The following is a 23054-nucleotide window of genomic DNA, read 5'->3' on the forward strand; positions in this document are numbered from 1 at the left end:
TTGCGGAATAATATTTTAAAATATTGAAAACAAAACTTGTCTTAAATAAATCATCTACTAATAATGACATTTTTGTTCAGAATTTTCTGACTTTCAATTAACGCATAACAAATAGAACCTAATTTATTTAAGTGGACGCCATAAATAAATCCGCCATCAGAAAGGTGCAAGTCACTTGCATTGTAATAGTAAGTATGCGTAATTGTGGGCAGTTCCTCGAGAGATCATTGAAGTACTTGGACTTCATTTGCATGCGGCATGCAAAACAAGGCCTTTAAATACTGCCTAAAGAGATAATAAAACAGCAAGACGCCAATCATAAATGTATACAATGCCCGAAACTAGCGAAAAGTGCAGGCAATGAAGCGGATATTTTGTTGGTCTTGTCTTCGGACGGCTTCCGTCTGCAGTTGGCCACTTTGCCATTTTGTCGGTCAGTAGTTTCGCGCGCTGGCCAACCGGTTTCACGGCTTAAACCGTCCCAGCCCCCCTCTCCACACCCCTGTAACCGAATTGCAGTGGTTGTGCAATACGGCAGAGTTTAGTGCATTTTGGCAATTGATTTTGCCAGCCGGTTTTTTGGGTCGTGCCTTTGTCTTTTGTCTTTTGTTTATGTTTTTATTTTTTCAATGGCTTGTATACAAAATAATTCTCTAGATTATAGCTTAAGCCTTATGACTAAGAACCAAATATTTACATGACTCCTAACCTAGCTTAACGAATTAAAAAAGCTTCAGTTTCTTTTGCTTTTGCTCGAGGGCCTCGATTCTCAGCCGCTTGAAGAGCTGATGTCCCAGGTATGTGCGAATCGGCAGGGGTGCCAGTTTCATTAAGGTGTACTGTAATTGAAAAAGGTTTTTTATTCTAAAAATTGATTGAGATTTTGTACAAATTTTCTACTTTAATTTATATTAATTTAAATTAAAACATTGAAAACACTTTTACTTTTTATTTGCCTGAAAGACGTTTTAAGGCGGTGAAATATGCAGTAATTTAAAAATAAAATACGTATTAAATATATTAAAATATTAAGAAGAAAACTGAAATGAATTAACTTTAACAAATTTAATAAAGTAAAAAAATAATAAAGTAAAATCCAATAAAGAAATGTGTATATTGAGGCAACACTACGTATGGGTAACTTTTTCTTTGCTTTCGGTTCTTTAGGTTACCCAATAACATTTTTAATGTAAAAACTCTTGTTATGGATCGTTTAAAGTTATGAAAGTACTCACCTGTATCCCATGAGTCCAGAAACCGTTCGTCTCACTCGTTTTTCCCAGTGTAAAGACGGCGGAGCGGGCATATGTATAGGCGTTGGGGAAGAACAGACCGCCTTGCATCACTCGATCGGCGTAGGCATTCATTTTGGTTACCACAAAGTTGGGCATCAGCAGCTGTACGTGGATATTGTGCTCGGAAAGCTCCAGTTCCAGAGCCTTGGAAAAGTACGTAACGAACTTTTTGCTGGCCGCGTAGACAGTCATATTGGGCAGGGGCTGTAGTTCCGAAGAGGATCCCAGATTGACAATGGCCCCCTTCCGACGGCCGATCATATGCGGCAGGATCTTTCGGGTCATCATAGTGACGGCTCCTATATTGACGGTCAGGAGATTCCACAGCAAGTCCTCTGGCACAAGGTCAAGTGTTTCAGGGTGTTCGTACATCATGCCCACATTGTTGACTGTAAGAAATACAGCATTATGTATTAGGTACAGAAGCAACATCAAAATATTGTTATTAATATCCATTAAAATAAATTGTTTAATTTCTCTATTATAACAGCTTAATACAAATAAGATAGTTTTTACATTGTATCTTTGTTACTGTTCCAAAAATGGAATTTTTAATTAAAACTTTGTTTTGCGATTAAAGTTCACATAAATTTTGGCTAAACAACGGAAGTCCAAAACAGTATAATCGTTAATCGTTAAAACATGGTCATAATGATAAACTATTATATATGGCAACTCATATCAGGGTTGCAGTGCCAAAAAAATTAACCTGACCAAGATCAAAGTCAACTCTTATCAGCCAAGAAACATTTTATGAAAACTGCCTTGAGGCGTTCGCAAGGTTGTCGAAATGTAAATTGCTGAAGCGAGTCTGAGTCTGAAGCGTTTTTGAGTCTGGTCGGCCGAATGAAACCCCAACAACAGCGCATCGCCTATGTACTTGAACATCGCCTAAGCCACTCTTCGGCTCGCCAATAGACCAAAAACCAGAGTCATAATTGCACGCAATTATTATTATTGTTTGACATTGGCAGCAGCACAAGAAAGAGTGACAAAAAAAATAAAAAAACCTAAATATAAAGCGGCTACTGTTGATTGCCGTTGGCTGTTGACAATGATGAATTATGAATCAAGAATTTGTACAGTAAATATCTGTTAATAACTACAAAAAGGTGGAGTAATGACTGTGATTAGCGAATAATTAAGCAATATATTTAACTTTTTTTTTTTATGTGTGGCAAAAAAGGGCCTGAGCTCTGACAAAATATCTTACAAAATATTTGTTTAACCATTACTTACCCAAAATGCCAACCTCAATTCCTGCCAGTTCTTTTTCGATCTGATTGTAGACCTCACGACCCTTGGCAAAATCCACAGCGATCCACTTGGTCTTCACTTTGTACTGGCTCTCTGAAAATCCATATCGAAATTTAAAAACAATTGTGTGTTTGTTGGTGGATAAACAACGCTTACCAATCTCATTGGTGACGGCAATCAGCTTCTCCTTCGTCCTCGAGATGAGCACCAGGTTGAGACCCTGACGAGCCAGCTCCCTGGCATATTCCTTTCCAATGCCATCGGTGGCACCCGTCACCACTAAAGTGAAGGGAATCGAATGGAAACTTGATGAGTACGAAGGTTGCCAAAAGTGGCATAAACCACTTTTTTTTACATTTGTGCAGGAAGATGTAAGAACATATATATTTTAAAATGAATAAAACTAAATAATACATTTTTATACATATATATAAGTTTTTCATTTTAAGCCGATAAGTTTCAAGTTTTTAATAAGCATATTTATACACGTTATTGAGACTCAAAGTTTGAAAATCATGTAACAATAGTTTCAAGAGTATAATAAATCATTTCCTTCAAATAAAATGTATATTAACTTATTATATTTATAAACAACTTAATACTCTTTTAGCCAACAAGTGTTTACCTTTTAAGAATTAGCCCTGTACTTTATGAAAAATAATACAAATTACTTAAAATATTAATATATGCCTCCCGTAATTGGTTGTCAACAAAAAACTACAATAACTCAATATATAGTGACGAAACGATTTGGTATAAGATGTTGTAAGATTTATGAAAATGTTTTTTTTTTAAGACTTTCGTCACTTTCTTTCGTTTGCTTATACTTTTAGCAACTGAATAATGTCAAGACCTTTAAAAAAGGCCTTTTCAAACTTAACATTTACTTGCTAATTAATCCGCTGCATTCGACTGGGCCTCTTTTAATCACATAGCTAGTTGTCGGTTGTTGGTTGCCGAAACCTCAGCAAATATCATGAATGGAATTGGCCGCAAAGAAGCACTCAGAAGCAAACCGGCTTGCGTGGCAATTGCAGCAATGTTGCCACTGGCAGCTGGTTATCGGTTGCCAAATATTTGTGCAACGGAAACGTAAAAACACGGCAGCAATATCAACACCGACAACAGCAACATTTAAGAGTACAACGGCAACACCAATCGATTGTTGCGCTTGCGTGCTGTACGATAATTACGAATTCCGTTTATTTTGCGAAGATTTTGCACCTCGATTGGTGAATAATCAAAACCGTTTGAAAATGTTCATAAATCAATTAGGAAAACTATGCAGAAGTCGATCACTCGGTGCCATTGAAGGCCATCCATTAATTAAATTATAAAAGCGACAGTAAAATTCACAGCCAATAGACCACGAAGAGCAGCACGAGACTTGAGTCAATGAAAGCGAAATAACTGAATAATAAACCAAAAACCGACCGAACTCCAAATGATGAATAAATGAGAAAATCGCAAGCCGGTTTGTTTATGAGTTGAATGACTTTGTGTGGTCCATAAAGCGAAATATAAACAAAGCCAGTTGCTTGAATAATTTGGTAATCATTTTGGCAAATCCTTCAATAACATGCGTATCTATATTTCAGAAAAGTAAATTGTTATCATTATTATTCGTTGACTTACTTATATTTACAAAATTATAAATATTTTTAATATCATATTCTTGATGATTTATTTAGTTTCGGCAATTTAAATACAATTACTTGCAAAGCTTAAATACTTCTTTAGGGTTTGATATGTAATGGTGAAAGAATCGTAAAACCTAATGATTTTGTAGTTTTCACATATACACATCAAGACTCAAAGTTCAAGCTAGCAACACAAAACTTTTAATACTAGTGCCTGTGATATCGTCAAACTTTTTGATAAGAAATACTAAGCCTTTCGTGCAGGCAGTATAAATTATGTGGAAAATCATAATGATTACTAATTTTTTATCTAATCAAAAATAGACTTCGTGACATTTTTCGTCGAACGTTGCAATAAGTAGTCGTGGAAGTTAAGGTATGAGTTATTTAACAATTAACGTTTTAAAATGGTACAATTACAAACCATTTTAAAATAACTCAACAGAAACCAAAAATTAAAATCTGGTAAAATACCACACTACTCAAATCGATTAGTCTAATGGAAGAAATAAACACACTATATTCTTATGGAAACTGAACATTATGTGTTATTACTGACATCTATTGGATTTATAAGCAATGGTCAGATATTATAGGGATGTGTAATTAGCTAATGACTGACTGAGTGCTGAGTGTTTCTCGATATGGCAGATGTAGCAAAACACTCCCTCAAGAAATGAGGTAAACAATTTGCATGTGTGAAAGTCAAGCAGCCAAAAGCGCAAACCTTAAATATTGACAAAACCGTGTGGTTAATGTATGCAAATATCGGATTGAATAACATGTAACATGTAACATCGAATCACTCACCTGCCCATTGGCCGAACTTTTCGATCAGAGTCTTCGGCAGTTGGGGCTGGAAGTAGGGTTCCAGAACAGCCTTAATGATACTGATCAGGGACTTTAGGTTGTCGTACAGAAAGGCGGCGATAGTTAGGGATCCCACTATATAGATAGCCGCGGAGATCAGCTGCCAAATAAACGCCATCCTGAGCAGAGTGTATATGCTCACTTCCAGAACTTGCTGCATGATTGAGAGAGTTATCTTTTTATGGTCGATAAAGGAAACAACTTTTGGTTGGTGATAACAGAAAATTCAAGGGATTGTGGAAACTATGCTTATCACTGCCCGCTTATGCTGATTATTTATTGTTTCGTTGTGTTTTACTACAACACCGACTTTTAATCGCCCGACTTTTGCACTATCGCGCTGTCTGTTTGCCTCTTTTTTCCTCCGGAGGCACAAGTTGCAGGTCTGAGCGTCGATCACGCACTGAACACTTGGAAATGCGGCTTCGGATTTTCGGACTTTCGGTTTTCGGGTTTTCTGTGTCGGATCGGGTCTTCAACAAGCTACAGTTGTAAAAAATTAAGAAAAAAAACAGCGACTTTTAGCGGAGAGGCCACTGCAGTTGGGGGCTCTTTTCCGCGGTTTTACTCACTTTTTGTCGGTTCGTTATTTCATAAAATTTTATTTTTAATTTCGTTGCCTTTAACTGCGGCCTAAAGATGTTGAAAAATTTCGTGTGTCTTGGCCGGGTGAATTATTTGACATTTAATTGCCGCGAAAGAGATGAACCTCTCATACTGTTTGCATTTTCACCCGCTGTGAACTGTCGTAATGTTGGCTTATTTACTAAGTGCATAATCAGCTTACTAGCGGTGTAGAACTAATTGCAAACAATTAGGCGAAATATGTGTTAAATTGTCTTTTGTCATGCAATGACCCCTGGTCCTCAGTGACAGTTTTTTTACACAGTTTTTCCCTTACCTTTGTTTTAGCAAGTCGCTAAAAGCTCTGGGATTGATACAGTTTTCAAAAAAATTAAGGAAATAGTTTTTTATAAATAATTAATTGTATCATTTCTAAATATCTTGCGAAGCATCTATATATAATATTAAAGATTTCTTTGCTTTGCCATCCTTCTCTTTGGTTTTTAGCTTTATTTGATATATAATACTTCAAATTTTTTTTATTAAAAATCAACAATATTAAAAAATAAATGAAAATTTGAATTAAAAAAAATCATATACTCTACAGATTTTTTATTGTTTTTATAATTTGATTATTATTACAAAGCTATTTGGTTGCTGATTATACGAAATAAAATAGTTCTTATATTTTTACTTAATGCCTTCTATTATCTGTAATATTTATATACAATTCCGTATTGTTATCTTTACAATTTCATTACCATAAGTTGCGCTTATCAACAACGGAACAAAACAAAAATGCATTTCCGAGCAAACAAGAGAAGTAAATGTCTCTCGGTTCTCTTTTGTCATACAATAAAAAATTCAGTAAGTTCCAAAAATTTTTATCATATTATCATAATTTTCTGTTACAAAGTCAAAGCAAAAATGAACATCATCGGTAGCTTGAGCAAAGGTTAAGCTAATGTATTAATCCATTACGCAAACTTCATGAAAAAAATAGTAATAGAGTTTAATGGCAATAGGAAATGTCCCACAAACTACTGACCACTGGGGTGTGAATGTCTCCCACAATTAATATAAATTTAGTTACGTTACTAATTTAAAAATAACAGAACTAACAGTGTGAGCAACACAAAAACCAAAACGTTTAGAAATTGAGAATGGCAAGCTGGTCATCGCATACAAATTACACTTTTCAACTTGTTGCTCACTTGGTGGTTCTTTGAATGCTCAAAGGGTTTTCCAAAGTTATATAGGCAGCTATACCAGCTAATTAACCGCAACGTTCCACAACCCGAAAAATTGTATTTTTAACTGAAAAATATTAATAAGAAAACTCACATGCTGTCGACGAACAAAAATAAAATCAATACTTTATGAGTAAAGGGACTGTCGGCTGCCGCCTGTCGAGCCGAATATTGATTTAAGACTGAGGAACATGGCGGGAGAATTTCTTCAACGAGGAAGTCCCAGAGCTTTCCCCAAAAGTTCTAAATGTAAATAGTGCTGTCGTTTTGTCCGTTTTTAAGCCAAGGCTAGTTCTAAGTTAAAAAGTAAAGTAAGAAAACCAAAAAACTAGTACTATTTTAATTAAAAAAAAATACATTTAGGTAAAATATAACTAGCTTTTAACAGTTTTTATGTAGGTATGTATATACTACATAAAAATTATACACAAAAAAAGAGAAAGCTCAAAACATTTATTGAAGTTAAATATTTCGAAGTGTTTAGTTGAGACACGAACCCAGTCTAGTTGAAAGCCCGCCAGAAAGTGTGCTATAGTTTATTTACTACACTGCTTTTCTTTAATTCCATTTTCTTAAGTCGAATCGCAGGGGATTACTATTTTCCTTGCTCAAGACGCTACCCTCCATTAAATACATAGTTTGCATAGTTTTAACATTTTACTTCTGCTTTTTTTTGTCCGACATTTTGTTAAAGATCTTAGTGGCGGTATAGGTACGCACACGCCACGTGAAGGCGGTGGCCACGGCATTTTGGATATGGTGCCACAGGAAACCCGGTGTCTCGTCCACTCCATCCCTCAGCTGATCAACCGCACTCTGGGCATAAGCCGCAGCCGATGGGATAAACAGACCGCCCTTCATGATCTGCCTGGAGTATGAGTTGATCTTGGTGACCACGAAATTGGGGGACAGCAGCTGCACATGGATGCCAAACGGCTTGGCCTCGTGATACAAGGCGAGGGTTAAGCTGCGTGTATACGCCTTCGAGGCGGCATAGTAAGCTCCATAGGGCAGGGGCTGCAGCTCCGTTCCGGAACTAACGTTCACAATAGCGCCCTTGATCTTCGACGCCTTCATTCGCTGGAAGAAGAGGCGGGACAGCTGCGAAACAGCCACCACATTGGTGTCGATTATGTTCTGGGTTGCCTCCTGGGTCCATTTCAGCAGAGAAGTAGGTGCACCAGTGCCCACGTTGTTCACTGTGGAGTAGTTTACAAATACAAGTTTATTAATCAAGTATGCTGTACATTTTATATAAAATTTAATTTATGACACCTCATCTTTATCCTTTCATTTAGATTTGTATTTTATTTCAAATAAAAACATTATATATCTGCAGTATTTAAATAACTACCAATATTTCAATTTGTTTTAACGATATGAATATTTGAAAATATAAGAATCAATTATGATATTTTTAGCTTATGCTAGTTTATTTATCTTTACTTACCAAGTATAGAAATTGGTATATTGGCCGTTTCCTTTTCAATATGATCATAGACCTGAGAGCCCTTGGTGAAGTCAGCAATCACAATCTTTGTCTGCACACCAGAACTTATATCAGCTGAAATTAGTTGTGTTATTAGAAAATAAAAATAGACTCAAATGTAGAAGAACATCAATTATTGTTCACCAAATCCAAATCAAAGCAAGCCAAAATTGCAACAAAAAATCATTGCATGGTACCAGATCAAAATTATGATCAACAGCTTTGCGTGTTCTTCAAAAAAGTCGTGTTATTTGAACAAAAACGATATAATTCACCATCTAACGGGAGCAATAACAGACAATTAAAATAGCAAAAAATATGCAGAGCTAAATAATTAATGCAGCAACATTGAATCTATAACAACTTCATAGTTCCACTGATTAAATGTTCTATTAGATGGTAGTAGGTGAGCCATAATAAATATAGAACTAATTTTAAAAGACTCTTAGAAATTATTTAAAATACTAGAATTTATTCCTGATCAAGAAAGTTGGCCACAACATTTGACAGTCAGACAAAACCGTTGATAACCATTTTATTGTAATCTCAGAACCTGTCCTAATCTCTCCGCCACTTGACTTACCAATTTCCTTGGCCACCGCCAGCAGTTTCTCCTCGTTCCTGGCGATCAGGACCACATTGACGTTCTGGCGGGCCAGAGCCTTGGCATATTCCTTGCCGATGCCATCACTGGCTCCCGTGACAGCAGCCCAATCTCCATATCGTTCCTTTAGGGGGGGTCTACTATTGCTGAAATACCGAATTTTCAGCAATTTGTAGGGCGTTCTTAGCTGCTCGTAGAGATAAGAGGCCAGGGCATAGAAGCCAATGAATGTTAGAAACGTTGATAAGGCGCAAAACATTTCGGTTTCTACTAATTTCCTATTTCTAATTGACTGCTCGGGCACAGAATAGGTGTGTGCGATCCGGCCGACTCCCTCAAACGGACTGTGGTCACGGAGCAAATTGCAAACTTTTCGCCGGACAGGGCGCTGAATTTAAATGACATGCATATATAGAAGTGCCGGCAATCAAAAGGTGTTCGACTTGCCGTTAACACTGCGCAGATTATAATGCTATCATAATATGTGCTACTCGCAAGTATTTCGATGAATCAGTTTTGGTGTGCTCGATGGTTTGACTGCTGTTTGCCTAGAAACGGTCAAATTAAAAAGACTCATCTATCCCTCATCTATCTACCACTACACTGTAAATTTGGTGTGCAAGGTCGTGTAATTTAGGTAGCTAGCAAGTTAAAGTCATTAATCGATTGACAAACATGTTTTATTTATTTTGGCTAAAAAAAATTAGATATTTTTTATTAGGTTTTTTTTTTTAAATGACATTTAAATTATCTTTTAACTGCACAGAAATGAATGCAACTATTTAGTAGTTATACTTTTATTAGTTTTTTATTATTATTTTTAGGCTTAAAATATAAATATATATTTGTCTTATATAAATTATAAATTTTTATTTAATTACAAAATCAATATTTAATCATTTAACTTTAAGACAAATTTAGAAAGAATTCAGATGGGTACTTCACCATCAGGCGTTTTCAGAGTCAGTCACCTTCTAATCCAAATCTCCAGCCACAGATGACATCATTGCCCGTTGGTCCTTTGTTCGCCAAAAATGCACTCTATACTCTACACCACATGCCACACTCACACATCACAATTACCGCCTGGAAGCGGTATTCATAAATTAGGGAGGGCACAAAAATGGCATTTTACAAAACGCTAAGTACACACACGCCCCCCAACCAGCTGGGATTCCCCTTGCTGATGTTAAAGTGCTGACTTCGAGCAAGGAAATCAGGAAACGCTGTGAATCGAACTGCGGAACAAGAGCTCGAGCTCGACATGGGTTATATATCAACCATGTGTGTCGACACCCGGGAAACAGGGATGAGCTTTTTGGCTGCTAGCAAATCCATTTTGAAAAATATATTTCCTACCCATTTTTCCTCGTTTTTGGCTGCCGCAAAAACCGCATTTATTCAAGTGTCAAATAAATTCATAGTTTTTCGGCCCCCGAAAAGATAGGAAAAAGACAAGTCGGGGGCGTCGACTGTTGGCGTCGGCCAACTAATTAAGTCGAATGGTTTTAAGGCCAGGACAGAAAACCGCCAGAACCCATTCGAACCTAATGGCAGCCTGGAAATATGCAGCGATTTTTGTGTCCCTCACACAAGCCGAAAAGTATTTAGGAATTTTTAGCAAAAATATACGAGTAAATGTGGCAAGTAGAGGGGGCAACTTATGCTAATCACATTTAATTGCTTTTTAAGCGCACTTTCTGGCAGTTTAGCTAATTAATGTGACACATACGCACTGTGGTTATGGATCGAGAACCATTTATTCCTTGAGAGTGCAGTCGAGGGTTTAAATAAATAGCCCAGCATAGCAAAAATATATTGCAAGTGAATGGCGCCAGTTTTCAGTTCATGGCACATATGCCAAGATAACAGGCTATCCAGAGAACCCAGGGAGTGGGTGGCCAAACTGGCGCAGTCATTGTCAAAAAGTCAAGCAATTTGAATTATGCCTTGCAATTTGTACATCCGTTTTGACTTTGCCCAAAACACTGCGAGTCCTTCGCCCAATGTCCTCGCTTTCTTTTTATATATGACGGAAATTATTGTTTGCTTTGTTTCGCGTTTGCCGCTGGCAGTCATTCCATTTTATTCATATGGCTGTGAACCAGCTCATGTAATGCTCATTTTTGCAGATTTTTATTGTGGTTATTATTGCATTTAGTTTGGCAAGAAGAGTGGGAAGCCAACGAATTGTTGGTTAAAGACCTTTCAGCGAAAGCTGGAAGTAAGAGATATATTGTAACTCTTTTGAGAAATTGCAAATATCTTGTACATAATATTTTATTTTTTTGGATATAATAAATATATTTTTATATTAATCTTGCAATCCATTTGGTTAAATGGATTATTTACTAACTTAAGTTTTCCGCAAACTTTTACCTTCTTATTTTTTTAAAAATCACTTCCAATAATTAGAAATTATAGCTATTTAGGAGTCAATAAAATCGACTTTAAACTTAATTTTTAAACATATCCATATACACAGAAAATTCCCTTGCTTTCACTCTATTTTCCCCTAATTCCCCCAATTAATTGTCTTGGCATTCATTTGTAACGCTCTCTAATCTCTGACATATCGTTAAAGCGCATTGCTGGCACTGCTGACTGCCGACTGCCGACTGTTGACTAGCAGGATGCTTAAGGATGTTTATGTCAGGCACTGAATTTTAAGTAGCTCCAAAGGAGGCTTGGCTTGTCGCATCGGGGAAAAACACAACGGCCGCAAAAAAAGAGTTGTGAAGTGAATTCGTGACAGGCAAGATGGAGGAGAGATTTCCCCGTTTTTCTATTTTTTCACCATCTAAAGATCTCGCCCCTTAAATGGCGCATGAAAATTAGCAAGTTGTCTGTCGCCTGCCATTATGCGGCATACTTTGAATGGCATTTCCACGAATTTCCACTCTTTTTTTGATGGTTAGCCATTTGAGGCTAGAGGATTAAACGGTTTCGTAGTCAACAGTTAATTAGCAGTTTGTGGTTATCTCAAAAAATGTTGGCTCTCGTTTTCCGAAGGAGCAACTTTTGGCCATAAAAGTGCAATCAGTGGTTAAGTTATGTCCAGGATGTGGACTCGTATGTCCGGACGGCACCTGCGGGCGAAATACTGGCCATAAAAAATGACTAACGATTAAGCCAAAAAGGAGAACAGGACCCACGACGACCGGCAGCAAGTGTCGTTTTGAAAAATTCAAATCTCGTTGCCAATAAAAGCCAATAAAACTCGTAAAATAACTCAAACAAAAAAGTGGGTGGCAGAGCCGTGCGGATGTTGCTCGTTCAAGTGTTTTGTGTCGCAATGTTGCGGGTGGCCATAACCATTGAGTTCCGATTCTTGCGGGTTAAAGTTGACATGGAGTGTCGTGGAACTTCCACTGCAGATGCATTTAGTTGCCTTTCCGGCTGCACATTGCCACAAATACGAGAACATATTTATAGCCAAGTCGGGAGAAGATGAGTGTCATCGTTCCCCTGACCGAAAATAGCTTTGCAATTGGATGTGGCGTCTACACCTGTTGGGAATATGTCGTCGGTACTGCAAATGCTGACTGGCCCAGTCTTTTGTCATTATTAAGTTGTACGAGAAAGTGTGCTTGTTTTGCATGTACTGAAAGTACTTTTGGCCAAACAAGATGCTGATTAAAGAGATCATATGCAGACACAAGTGTAGAAAAAGACTTAAGGTGTCCACGATTTTGTATATGGTTGTAAAGAAAATATTAAATTTATTTAAAACTTTACACAATCACTTCATCATGTGAGCTTACGGTTTTTACATCGCATTTAATCGAGTTAAATCTATAAATTTAGTCGATTAGAAACCTATATATATGTATATAATCAATTAGAAATTTATTATAATTTTTAAATTGTTCTTGAAAAAATTGCTAAATTTTTGTTGAAACTTAACCATGTTTTCTTAGTAATGAAAAAATGTATATTTTAAATATACAATATACAAAATTCATGATCTAGTTCAATTTATTTTAGCATTAAATTATTACTTCTATTAAGTAATAATAAATTTATCAAAAATAACTTTGTGTTCCATTGAAATTATAAATTCAAATTCCTTCGAAACATTTATTCGAAATTAATAGATCAATTTGTTCAATTAAAAGTAGATACTCTTCTTATTTTAATTCTTAATTTATTTCCTTAATTGGTACGTTGACCGCCTCTTAAGACACGTTTTCAATTATGCGACCAGGATTTGCATCAATCACGTGGCTTGCAGCTGCCGCTTGCCAGGTGGGGCACAAATCACTGCATTGACAACGGTGAAACTTTCACAGCGACAAGTGCGCAATTTTGCCCTGGTTTCGCAGAAGCCCAAGTATCCATGTATCAGATCTGGCCTCTATGAAAATCAAAGAAAAGCCCATACGGACCCAGCTGAATGCAAATGACGAATGTTTTCGCGTAATTCTGTGATTTTCCACTGCCATTCTGCACTGCATAAAAACGCATTTTGAATGCAGACAAGACGGCTGACCGACAGAGTCAACAAGGCAAATTGAATTAAAATGCGTATGGTGTTCGCCTAAGCTGAGGCTCTCCGATTATCGAGGGAAGGGGGTTTCTTGAGCCACAGCCCCCTGCCGACTCGATGGCCGATATTTGAACTGCATTTTCTGGTGCTGGGCAGACAATTCCTGGCGCTATCGCGATGCCAAATACGCGGCCAGGCAAAAAATCGCCGACAGCGACAAAACAAAATATATATATTTATATAGGGGAGACAGAAAAAGGATACAATTTTCCGGGCGGAGGAACGAATATTCAAACGTTTTCGCATCCTGTCAGAGGATGCCAGCAAGGGGCAAAAACAATTTCGTACATTTAAATGCCAGCAGCACATGAAACGGAACGGGATGATTCCTTCTTTATGGCATCCTCATACTCGAAGTGCTTTTCGCAGAAAGAAAAATACTGTCTAAAACGAAATGTCGCTTTTGTCTTGGCCATCGTACAAAACACATAAATCTCAGCATATGTGCATTAAATTGCCATCCCAGATCGGCTAAAGTATTCCCCCCAAAAACATACTTTAATTGCCACTTCAATTTTCAATTGTTTTTCTATTCGTTTAACTTGCACCTTCCCTGGATTCTCTGTTCGGGATGTTCTTCATTCACGCTGCTCGTCTGTGGACAAACTTAATGACCTGAAAACATTTCGATAATGTGGGTGACTCTTCATTGTCTCCGCTCGGCAGTTTGTGCGGGCTTAGGAAATTATCAACTCAACGCCTTCAGCAAAAACCGAAAAACGGATGGAAGGTAATTTCCAGGAAAACGATTAGAAATTCCCCTTGGTAGTGGCATGAAAAAAGGGAAAAGCCAAACGATTTTAGGGGCTTAAAGGGCTTACAAAAAGGAGTGAAAGATAAGGCCAACAGACTTACATATTAGGCTAAGTCTGCCTATGTACTAAATCCTTTAAAAATATATTGAGGTTTGAAACTTTATAAATGGAAGATATGTATTTGCTACTGTGGTAATAATAAGCTTAAGATATTTTAGTGGTAATTATAATTAGACGTTACAGTTCTGAAACAGAGCTTAAATGTATTTTGAGGCGTTTCTATTTTCCCAAATTTTTGTAACTTTCCCTTTGTCCATTCACTTACAAAGTCCTTGGGCTAGCACTAAAAAATACTGCGGTTTTTCTGTCAAGGCAAGTTAACCCTTTCCTTTCCCTTCAACTCCTCCTCTGGTGTCCAGCAATTTGGCAAAAACCGAGCGGAGGCCACGTGACTAACATAACCAAATACAGTTATAGCCATCGCCGTCTCGGTGAGCAAGTGCTCGAAAAATGTTTTGTTTGGCAAAAATCAAGATGTGTGGCGTCCTCTCGCTTTTTGCTTCCAGCCTGATCCCCGCCCCCTTTTTTCTATGCGCTTTTACTGCCCAGTTAGAAGAACTGTTGGCAACAGTGAAGAGATGCTTAGTAAAGGGGGGATCTGTGCACACTAGGGTGGCCTTTAAAAATACATGTTGATTTAATGTTCTATTAAAATTGTGTATAAGTTTAAGCAACTAGTTACCAAGAGAAAAATATTATTTGATATTTATTAAATAATTTTTTAAACAATAAACACTTAAATTTTTTGATTGTTTAATAAAATTTTGACTATTAAATATAATAAACATATTATTGTTATGTTATACAATAATAATATCACAAATATTACTCATACGACATGTATTTAAAAACATAATTTTAAAAATAATAATTTCGTAATTTGCCAATTAAAGGGATAGGATTTGTTTTGATAATACGATGACATTTCTTAAATATATATTGCTTTGATATATTTTACACGCTCATACTTACAATACAAATGCTGCTGTGTTAAGGCATTTAAGTTTAGTTAAATTTTATTATTTTCATATTTTTTAATAATTCTCTGAGAAACCAAATAAATCTGAGATCCACCCTGCCGTGAACTCGTATGTTTATCTTTGGCGTGGCCTTTGTCTCGCTGAAGTGGTGCAGGAATTTTCGGGGAAAGTGGTTTGGGTTAGGTTCGAGGCTGGCGTTGTTGTCCTTTGGCGCTGTTTGGGCAATAAATAAACGTTTAGTTGGTAGCGGAAACAGGGCGACAGCAACAGCAGTTCCCCCGATTTCGAGTGGTGGTGTGGCCAGGATGAAATGGCATTAGATGGCCAGTTGGTGGGCAGGTAGAGCTCCGGAATCCGGAGTCCGGAGGAGAAAACTTGTTTTGGCCTCTGGCAGCACGTGCTGCTGCGGTCAATGTGTGGCTCGCATTGTTGTCACACTTTTTGCTGCCGGTGGTTAACAGACTACCGTTCTTCGACCTTCGCTCTTTGTCGGGTGGTGCCGATTAATGGCCGCGTAATCGGTGCTCAATTAACACACATGGGTGTCAGCCCCTAGAAATACACTGAGAGAATATTGTATGATTTTTTTTAATTTTAATAATATTTGGTAATTTTAATATGTGATTACCTTTATCAGAAATTATAACCAATAAAAATTACAAAAAACATAAGTTTATGAATATTTTTTTAATACACATATATTTTAAAAAATTACCTTTTTCCATTTTAAACAAATTTTGTTTTTTAACAGCTGTCTTTTAAATTTGATTTAATTTATAGTTTAATTTTAGTAATTGTACTTTTAATTTACAAATGTCGTTGTATGTACAAAGTGATATAATTTCTTTCAGTGCTGTTACAACATTGTGGCCTTTATTTAACATGCATTTATTAGAAATTTATTAGCACTGGTTACAATTTTACATCGAGATTTTTGCTTTTCGCTTGCATAAAATTTTTACACTGGCGCCACTCGTTTCATAACTCAGACAAAGTATCCACTCTGGATGAGAGCGTATGGCTAGTGTTTCGATATTGTGGGTTGGAGGCACCCCTAAGTCCACTTATTCTGATTGGCATCGATGCCCTGCGAAGATGTGTCCTTGCATGTGCTAAAACCTGTTGACCATTTGCATTCATTTAACTCAAGGAGTTCTCGAAGGACCTTTTTCTTTCGGCTATTCGACCCTTCGACCCTTCGGTCTTCGAGTTTTCATTTGTTCCTTTGTAGTTTTTGCACTTTTTAGTGCCTCATTTAAATTCTAATTTTATGGCAGCGTTTATGCTTTTGTCGAAAAGCAGCCATGTATTTATATATCTCTGGCAGATCTGTTTGTCCCGCTCCGAGTCGCAACTGCTTTCATAATTGGGGTGGAACCATTGATTGTTGCTCTGCTTAATACCTTGCTCAAATTTGTTCCTTTCACAGAAACAATTTGGTAAAATAACAGCTTGATTAGTCATGTCAAGCTATTGAATAAATATTCAAGATTATGAAGCCAATTGTTGGTGTATGGGACTTTATGGGACTAACCTCTTGCCATTGTATTTTTACGTTGTTTGCTTAAATAAAATTCTAATTCAATTTATCTATTCGAATCAAAGCAAACAATTTATAATTAAATAACAGTATTTTTTAAATTTTGTGTTCAAAATTAATTTATTCCATGAAGTACTTTTCTTAAGTATCGAAAATAAACATTTTGACAATGTCTGCTTTAAAAAAGTTTCTCTTTAGTAATTTAAAATATATATATTTTTTAATTTTGGTTAATTTAATTTCATATTCCCTTATCACTGCTATATACGCCACGTGAAACCACGTGCCAGCAGTAAATCATTTAATTTTGTTGTCTTTCGCGCCCAATACCGGAACATTGGAAGAGGGGAATATTAGGAAAATTTAAAACTCAAAAATATTCAAATTACTCAAAAACTTTGAATAAGAGCGAGCAGAGCAGAGACCTCGCAGCAGCAGAGCCAAACGAGCTCTGCTGCTGCGCCGAACACTTGCCGAGGAGCTCACGAAGTGCTACGATTAGGGCCCAAAGGGGAGGGGGGATCGTTCGCTTGGAGCTTCGCCAGTTGGGCGGAAGGTCGGGGGTCAGGGGGCGGAAGAGCAGTGGCAGTGTTGGCCTGTGCCAATGCAAGGAGAGGCGTAGCCCTTGGACACTCAGCGAAATATATCGCACAGCTATAAAAAATTAATACATTAAGCTTTCGGAAATGTTTGCTAGTTAATATAAAACTATTTTTATAATATAACATTTATAAAAATATAATAACTATAATAATATTTAAAAATAGTAAATAACTTTTCGTGTCTACTTCTAATATTTTGTTTATTAACATATATATGTTTCAAAACGATTTAAAACTTTTTTTTTATTTCTTATTTTTGTAGTTATTTTTTAAATACATTTTAATTTTCAAACTTTTACTGCCAAACAAGATTGTAAGATTGTTTTCTTTGCAATGTTATATATTAAGTTCTTCAGTAGAAAAACAAAATGATTATTAATATTGAATTTTTTTTCTTGGAAACCAAGAAAGTTGACATTAAACCTTAAGAAATCGCGCTTTTTTTTAAAGAAAAAGAAGGTAAATGTGTGGAATTATCTTAAAAGCAAAATTAACAATAATTTGTTTTATATCAAACCCGAATGGGAGAACTTTTTCTCTGAGTGCATAAGGGGGGGGGGGGGCGAGAGAGACTGCAAGGAGGAGCCCCCGACGACGATGACGATGACGACACAAAAAGCAGAGACGACTGCGACAAAGAGAACGCCGGAACGGAACGTGAACGTGAACATGAACGTTGCAATCGTTCGAGGGCCTCTGGCTCGCTTTTTGGCAGGCCGCGCGGCCAGTCGTCAGTCAGTTGGCCAACAAACTGGTAGCGTCTGGTGTGGCGAGCCAACAAAAGGCTGGCAGGGCGGCCAACACCGGACCCGGCCCGAATCCGGGTCCGGGTACGGGTCCAAGTCCGGGCCGACTTCCTCATCTACGGCTGCACGGCTGCCAATTGAGCGGAGTTTGGGTCTCAATTTGACGCGTAGCCAGCCAAGAAGAGTGGCCGGCCAACAACAAAAACAGGTGACGCAGGATGTGGCCAACTAAACGGAGGCTGTGGATGAGGGTGAGGACGAGGAGGACGAGGAGGAGGAAACGCAGCGCACTTTTTTGGCCACGGTCCGCGTTTGATTAGCCAACTCAAACATCAGGGCCAAGATCAGGGCAATTGACAGCTCGCTCTCCGTTTGGCACAGTCGCAAGCACACAGTGTTTTACGGTCACGGATGGGCCACAGTGGAGCCTGGGCAGTATGCAACACCTGACGCTGCCCGCCACGGTACTCACGTCCGTCTCGATTATACAGCAAATAAGAAACCGTAAACAATAAACAATTAAAAATATGGAGTACTGCTCCGCAACTGCCAACAACAGCGGCGACAACAACAACAACCAGTTGCTCTGTGGTGCAAAAGTGAGTGTGTAACAGTGTGTGCCTTGTGACCAACTGACCAACGTGTGCCAAAAGTGAAGGGAGGAGAAGGAGGAGGAGGTGGGCGCTCTGGCTCGGACCCAAGCAACAACAACACTGCGATTTGGCAGGAGCTGATTGTTTCATCTGGCCAGGCTTAATGAATGGACTCGTCCTGGCCACAGCCGCATGTCAAACGCAGCGGGGCAAACACCAGCGAAGCCCCAAAGGATAAGCATCGCCACAACATCGGCATCTCCAGCGGAGGATGCACCAAAAAAAATGTTAACTCTAAAATATTCAACCTTGTAAAATAAACTAAATATTATGCAAAGGACTAAGATCCTAAATAAATAAGAAATATCTCAAAGGATTAACTTAAAATTCTATGAGGATTCACATTCTTTAAGAAGCCATAATAAAACTGCAACTTTTAATGACAAAAAACAATATAAGCAATATAAAAAAACAAAAAAATTAAAATAACCAGCGTATAACTATTGTTCAAATAGTTAAAATAGTGCTTAATACCCATATGAACCATAATCGCATACGATATAACCATAAACTATTTAACAAGCAATAAATTGAGCAATTACTATATAACCCCCTGCAAATATGACGTTGTATAACAGTAAATAAATAAATATGCGTTAGTCAAATGGATAAAAAATAGTGCAATACAATACGTCTATAATCCAACGTCAAAAGTTTTATAACGCAACGATATGTTTTTATAATAAGCACTTTCAAACAATTAAATTAAACTTAAATCAGCGCGGGAAGTCTTCGGCGTGGTGAAAGCATAAGATGTAAAACACAGCTAAGAATGAAGGATAGCAATAAATCGTAGAAACAGAAAGGAGTGAAAAACATCTAAGCGCGGAAAAGTGCTGAAAAATGGTGAGTACAGTTAGATTTTTCTTAAAATAACAATAAAAAGCTAACTAATAAACAGTATGTTGGTAAAAACTGGTAAAAACAAACGTAAAAATCCGATTTTGTTAAACTTTCATTTTTGAAATTTCTTAAAATACCCGAAATATTTTATTTAAATTTAAAAAATATTTAACTTAAATAAAATTCATTAAAGTGAAATAAAAACAATTAATTTTAAATCTAACACTTTACACATTCATTAAAATATTTCAATACTGATTTAATGCATTTTAATATGCATTGTTTTGTACGTTTAAAAAATTAAATTTAGCGGTCAGATATTCATTTTTACAATTCCATTTTTTCAGTGATGTCAGAGAACAAAAATGTATTGCCTTTAATTTCTGGATTTTTTGGACGCCCCGAAAAATTTTCTTAAAGAATTTAAATTTTTTAAAGAAAATAAATTATAACACTACCTGAAAGCTTTCTAAAAAAATATAAAGGATTTTCAATTTGAATTTCAACTGTATAAGCTGAACTTATAATAACATGTTTAAAACATGATTTGTTTCATTAAGACACCTCAACAAAGGGGTTAGGTTTATTTATATTTAACCCAGTTATAGCACCCGAAAGGTTAAACAACCTCTAGTCATACCCTACGCCTTTTTGCCACATGGCGATAATCGCCCGTCAAATGAGTGAAACCCCTTAAGTCCTTATACAGTAAACTCTCAGGAGGAGAAGGCACTGGGAACAGCCTGGCGCCACATAAATAAACCCAGATGCAACACAAAAATGACAACGGGAATGCTAAATTCGCCGCAGGAGGGCGTGCCCGGTGAAGAACCATCCAACATCTAGTCGGGGTCCCAAACGAATTTATAGGCCTGGCCGAAAATGTTAAAGGGCTCACCCACAACTAGAGATTCCCATCCTCCAATTTCTGATGCTGCTGACTGCTTATGGTTCAATGAACAGCCAACAAGAATGAGTTGTCTGTGCTAGAAAGGGATTCGCACCCAGACTTTCAGTCAGACCAAAAACCCATCCATTCCCATACCAAAAACCCGCAAGATGAAACGAAATTCATATATCAGAAATTAATCTCATAGACAGATTTATTCTTTTATGACTGAACTCACACACGCGTTTGGGAAACAAAAAAACACGCCAGAGTACATTGTACTTTAGACAATTAAATTTTGAGCGAATAAGTATTAATATGCCCTCGGCTTTTGTAGTTCTCGATTGGAGCCATAAAATTGCGTAGTTTAATGTAAGATTTTTGAAATTTTAAAAGCCCAAATTTATGAACGTCTGCACTGAAGAAGAACAACAACAAGCTGCAGCAATCAAAAAGTTGTACAAAAAGATTTACGATCCATTAAAACAATTAAAAATCTACCCACTGTTCTGCGAGTAGTTAATTGGCCAGAAAGAGGAGAGCAGCAGGGCGGGCCCAAAAATTAACACGAAGTTTAATTGCCAAGGACTTAGAGCAGGACATTTGGAGAGCGAGAGCATTCCCTAATGTCTCCACATTAATTTTGTCTTCGCTTCGTTTTTTGCTGGCAATGGACGAACATTTTTTTGCAACCGTTGAAAAGGAATTTGTTGACACCAACAATGTTTCGGACATCCGGGCAAATAATTCTCGTTTTTTTTTCTCGCCAGGAAATTGGCAACTAAGCCAAGCCGAGTCCAAGGCATTGTGTCCTTTCCTCTTGACTGGCTGCATATGTCCAACAAAAGGTCCTGCGCTTTATCTTTGTTTCCGCCAGATATTCGAATCGGCATTCAAATTCCGATTCCGATTCTGTGCAGCGAAAGGCTTGAAGATTTATGGCCTGCATTGATTTTATTGATGGCCGAGGGCCGAAGTCTACATTTTTAAACGTCCGCCGCCAAGTCGAGCAATTAAAACTAATTGAATTGCCAGTGAGAAATTGTCAAAGCGACTTTAAATTCATATCGACGGCGTTGTAAGTTGAACATTTATTCCTCCCCCTGCTGCTTTGTGTGTCGGCTTCAGACAAACCATAATTTTCAATGGCCTGGACGGGGCAAATAAAACAAACAAACAAATAAATCGCCAAATTATGATTTTGGCTAGCGTTTCCCTTAGCTCCTTCTGCAGTCATCAGCAGCGAAATAAAAAAAAAAAAATCACTGAAGAAGAACTTTGTCTGCCTTTGGTCCAGTCCAGTAATGATTTACTCTATTTGCATATTTTTGCACTTATAAAAATGCACAAACGATTTTTCATTTTCATTTTTCTTAAAACTTATTAGTGTGGCCCGCCAGCCTTTGAACTGTCCGCTTCTATTTTTTGCAACTTCCCAAGCTTTCCTTTGCCTTTTTTTATAATGATGGTCAGGCCTTTGTTATTTATTTGTTATGCATTTGGCCCGCAACTTTGTCCTGCACTGCGTATACGTTATGTGGGAAGGTAGGGGTGGCGACTCCTTCTTCATTACGTATACGCCGCATTGTCGCAGTCTGCAATTGGCAGCGCCTACAAGTCTGCGGTGCCGTATTTACTGCTGCTGCAGTGTCCAACACTTAACAAATTTTCCTTCTTATAAGTGTATTTTTTAAAGGACTTGATAAAATGTTTCTATTTTAAAAGTTGAATTGTTTTTTGAGATGGTTTAATCAAAAAAGGCTCATTTATAAGCTTTTAATCATAACTTAATAATAGTTAAATTTAATAGTTTGTTTAATTTTTAAAAGGAATGCAGTACACAAAATATGCAAATATATAATTAAACTGCGCTTAACATTTCAATTTTCGTTTTAAAAAATATTGAATATAGTAATCTATTAGTAATATTAGTAATTTATTTTCCTCTCCCTCAACTGGAAGAGTATTACAGTATTCCCTATCATCATTTTCCCAACTCTTTTTCCAATTTTTCCCTTTTCTCCTTCAACATCCGCCCTTTCCTGTGGGCCTTTTTCCCATTCCCTGGAACCCAAACGCCACGAACATAAACATAAACAAACGCAGCCAGAAGTCGACGGTTTCTTGGCCGGGTGCTGCCAAGATTTTTGGCATCATCGTTGGCAACGCATCCTGTGGAATGCGCATCGCGTGTCGGACGCGTGGATTGGGGCATTGGCAAACGCTTTTCCTTCGGCGGGGTGGCCCCTCTAACTTGGCACTCTCATTATGATTTTAATTGCTGACGCACATTTTTGACGAGTTGCCCAGTTCGTCGCTACGTCACCGATTGTTGTTGAATTGGCCAAAGAATTCTTGGCCAGACACCAGCCAGCAGTTGCCAACAGGTGTCCAATTATCATTATGATTGTGTTTATCACCCACCGACACACACACACACACACACACACACACACGAATAAAACAAA

The 23054-nt window shown here is 37.4% G+C and overlaps 2 protein-coding genes across 3 annotated transcripts; both read right to left on the reverse strand.

The window, feature by feature from the left end:
- Positions 1-604: 604 nt before the first annotated feature.
- On the reverse strand, positions 605-7073 carry LOC128261814 (hydroxysteroid dehydrogenase-like protein 1). Of its 2 annotated transcripts, XM_052995694.1 has the most exons (6): positions 6971-7073; positions 5003-5216; positions 2709-2831; positions 2535-2645; positions 1236-1684; positions 605-839 (listed from the first exon to the last, which is right to left on the reverse strand). In XM_052995694.1, the coding sequence occupies exons 2-6, from the start codon at positions 5178-5180 to the stop codon at positions 723-725; spliced, it is 978 nt and encodes a 325-aa protein (XP_052851654.1). In that variant the 5' UTR covers positions 5181-5216; positions 6971-7073; the 3' UTR covers positions 605-722. The 2 variants fall into 2 exon arrangements, with proteins under 2 accessions (XP_052851654.1, XP_052851653.1); XM_052995693.1 differs by lacking the exon at positions 6971-7073 and having other exon boundaries at positions 5003-5974.
- A 447-nt stretch (positions 7074-7520) lies between these two features.
- On the reverse strand, positions 7521-9331 carry LOC128261815 (hydroxysteroid dehydrogenase-like protein 1). Its single transcript, XM_052995695.1, has 3 exons — positions 8949-9331; positions 8327-8440; positions 7521-8075 (listed from the first exon to the last, which is right to left on the reverse strand). The coding sequence occupies exons 1-3, from the start codon at positions 9226-9228 to the stop codon at positions 7534-7536; spliced, it is 936 nt and encodes a 311-aa protein (XP_052851655.1). The 5' UTR covers positions 9229-9331; the 3' UTR covers positions 7521-7533.
- Positions 9332-23054: the final 13723 nt, after the last annotated feature.

The sequence above is a fragment of the Drosophila gunungcola genome, unplaced genomic scaffold, assembly GCF_025200985.1.
Source record: "Drosophila gunungcola strain Sukarami unplaced genomic scaffold, Dgunungcola_SK_2 000001F, whole genome shotgun sequence".
In the NCBI taxonomy this organism is placed as follows: Eukaryota; Metazoa; Arthropoda; class Insecta; order Diptera; family Drosophilidae; genus Drosophila; species Drosophila gunungcola.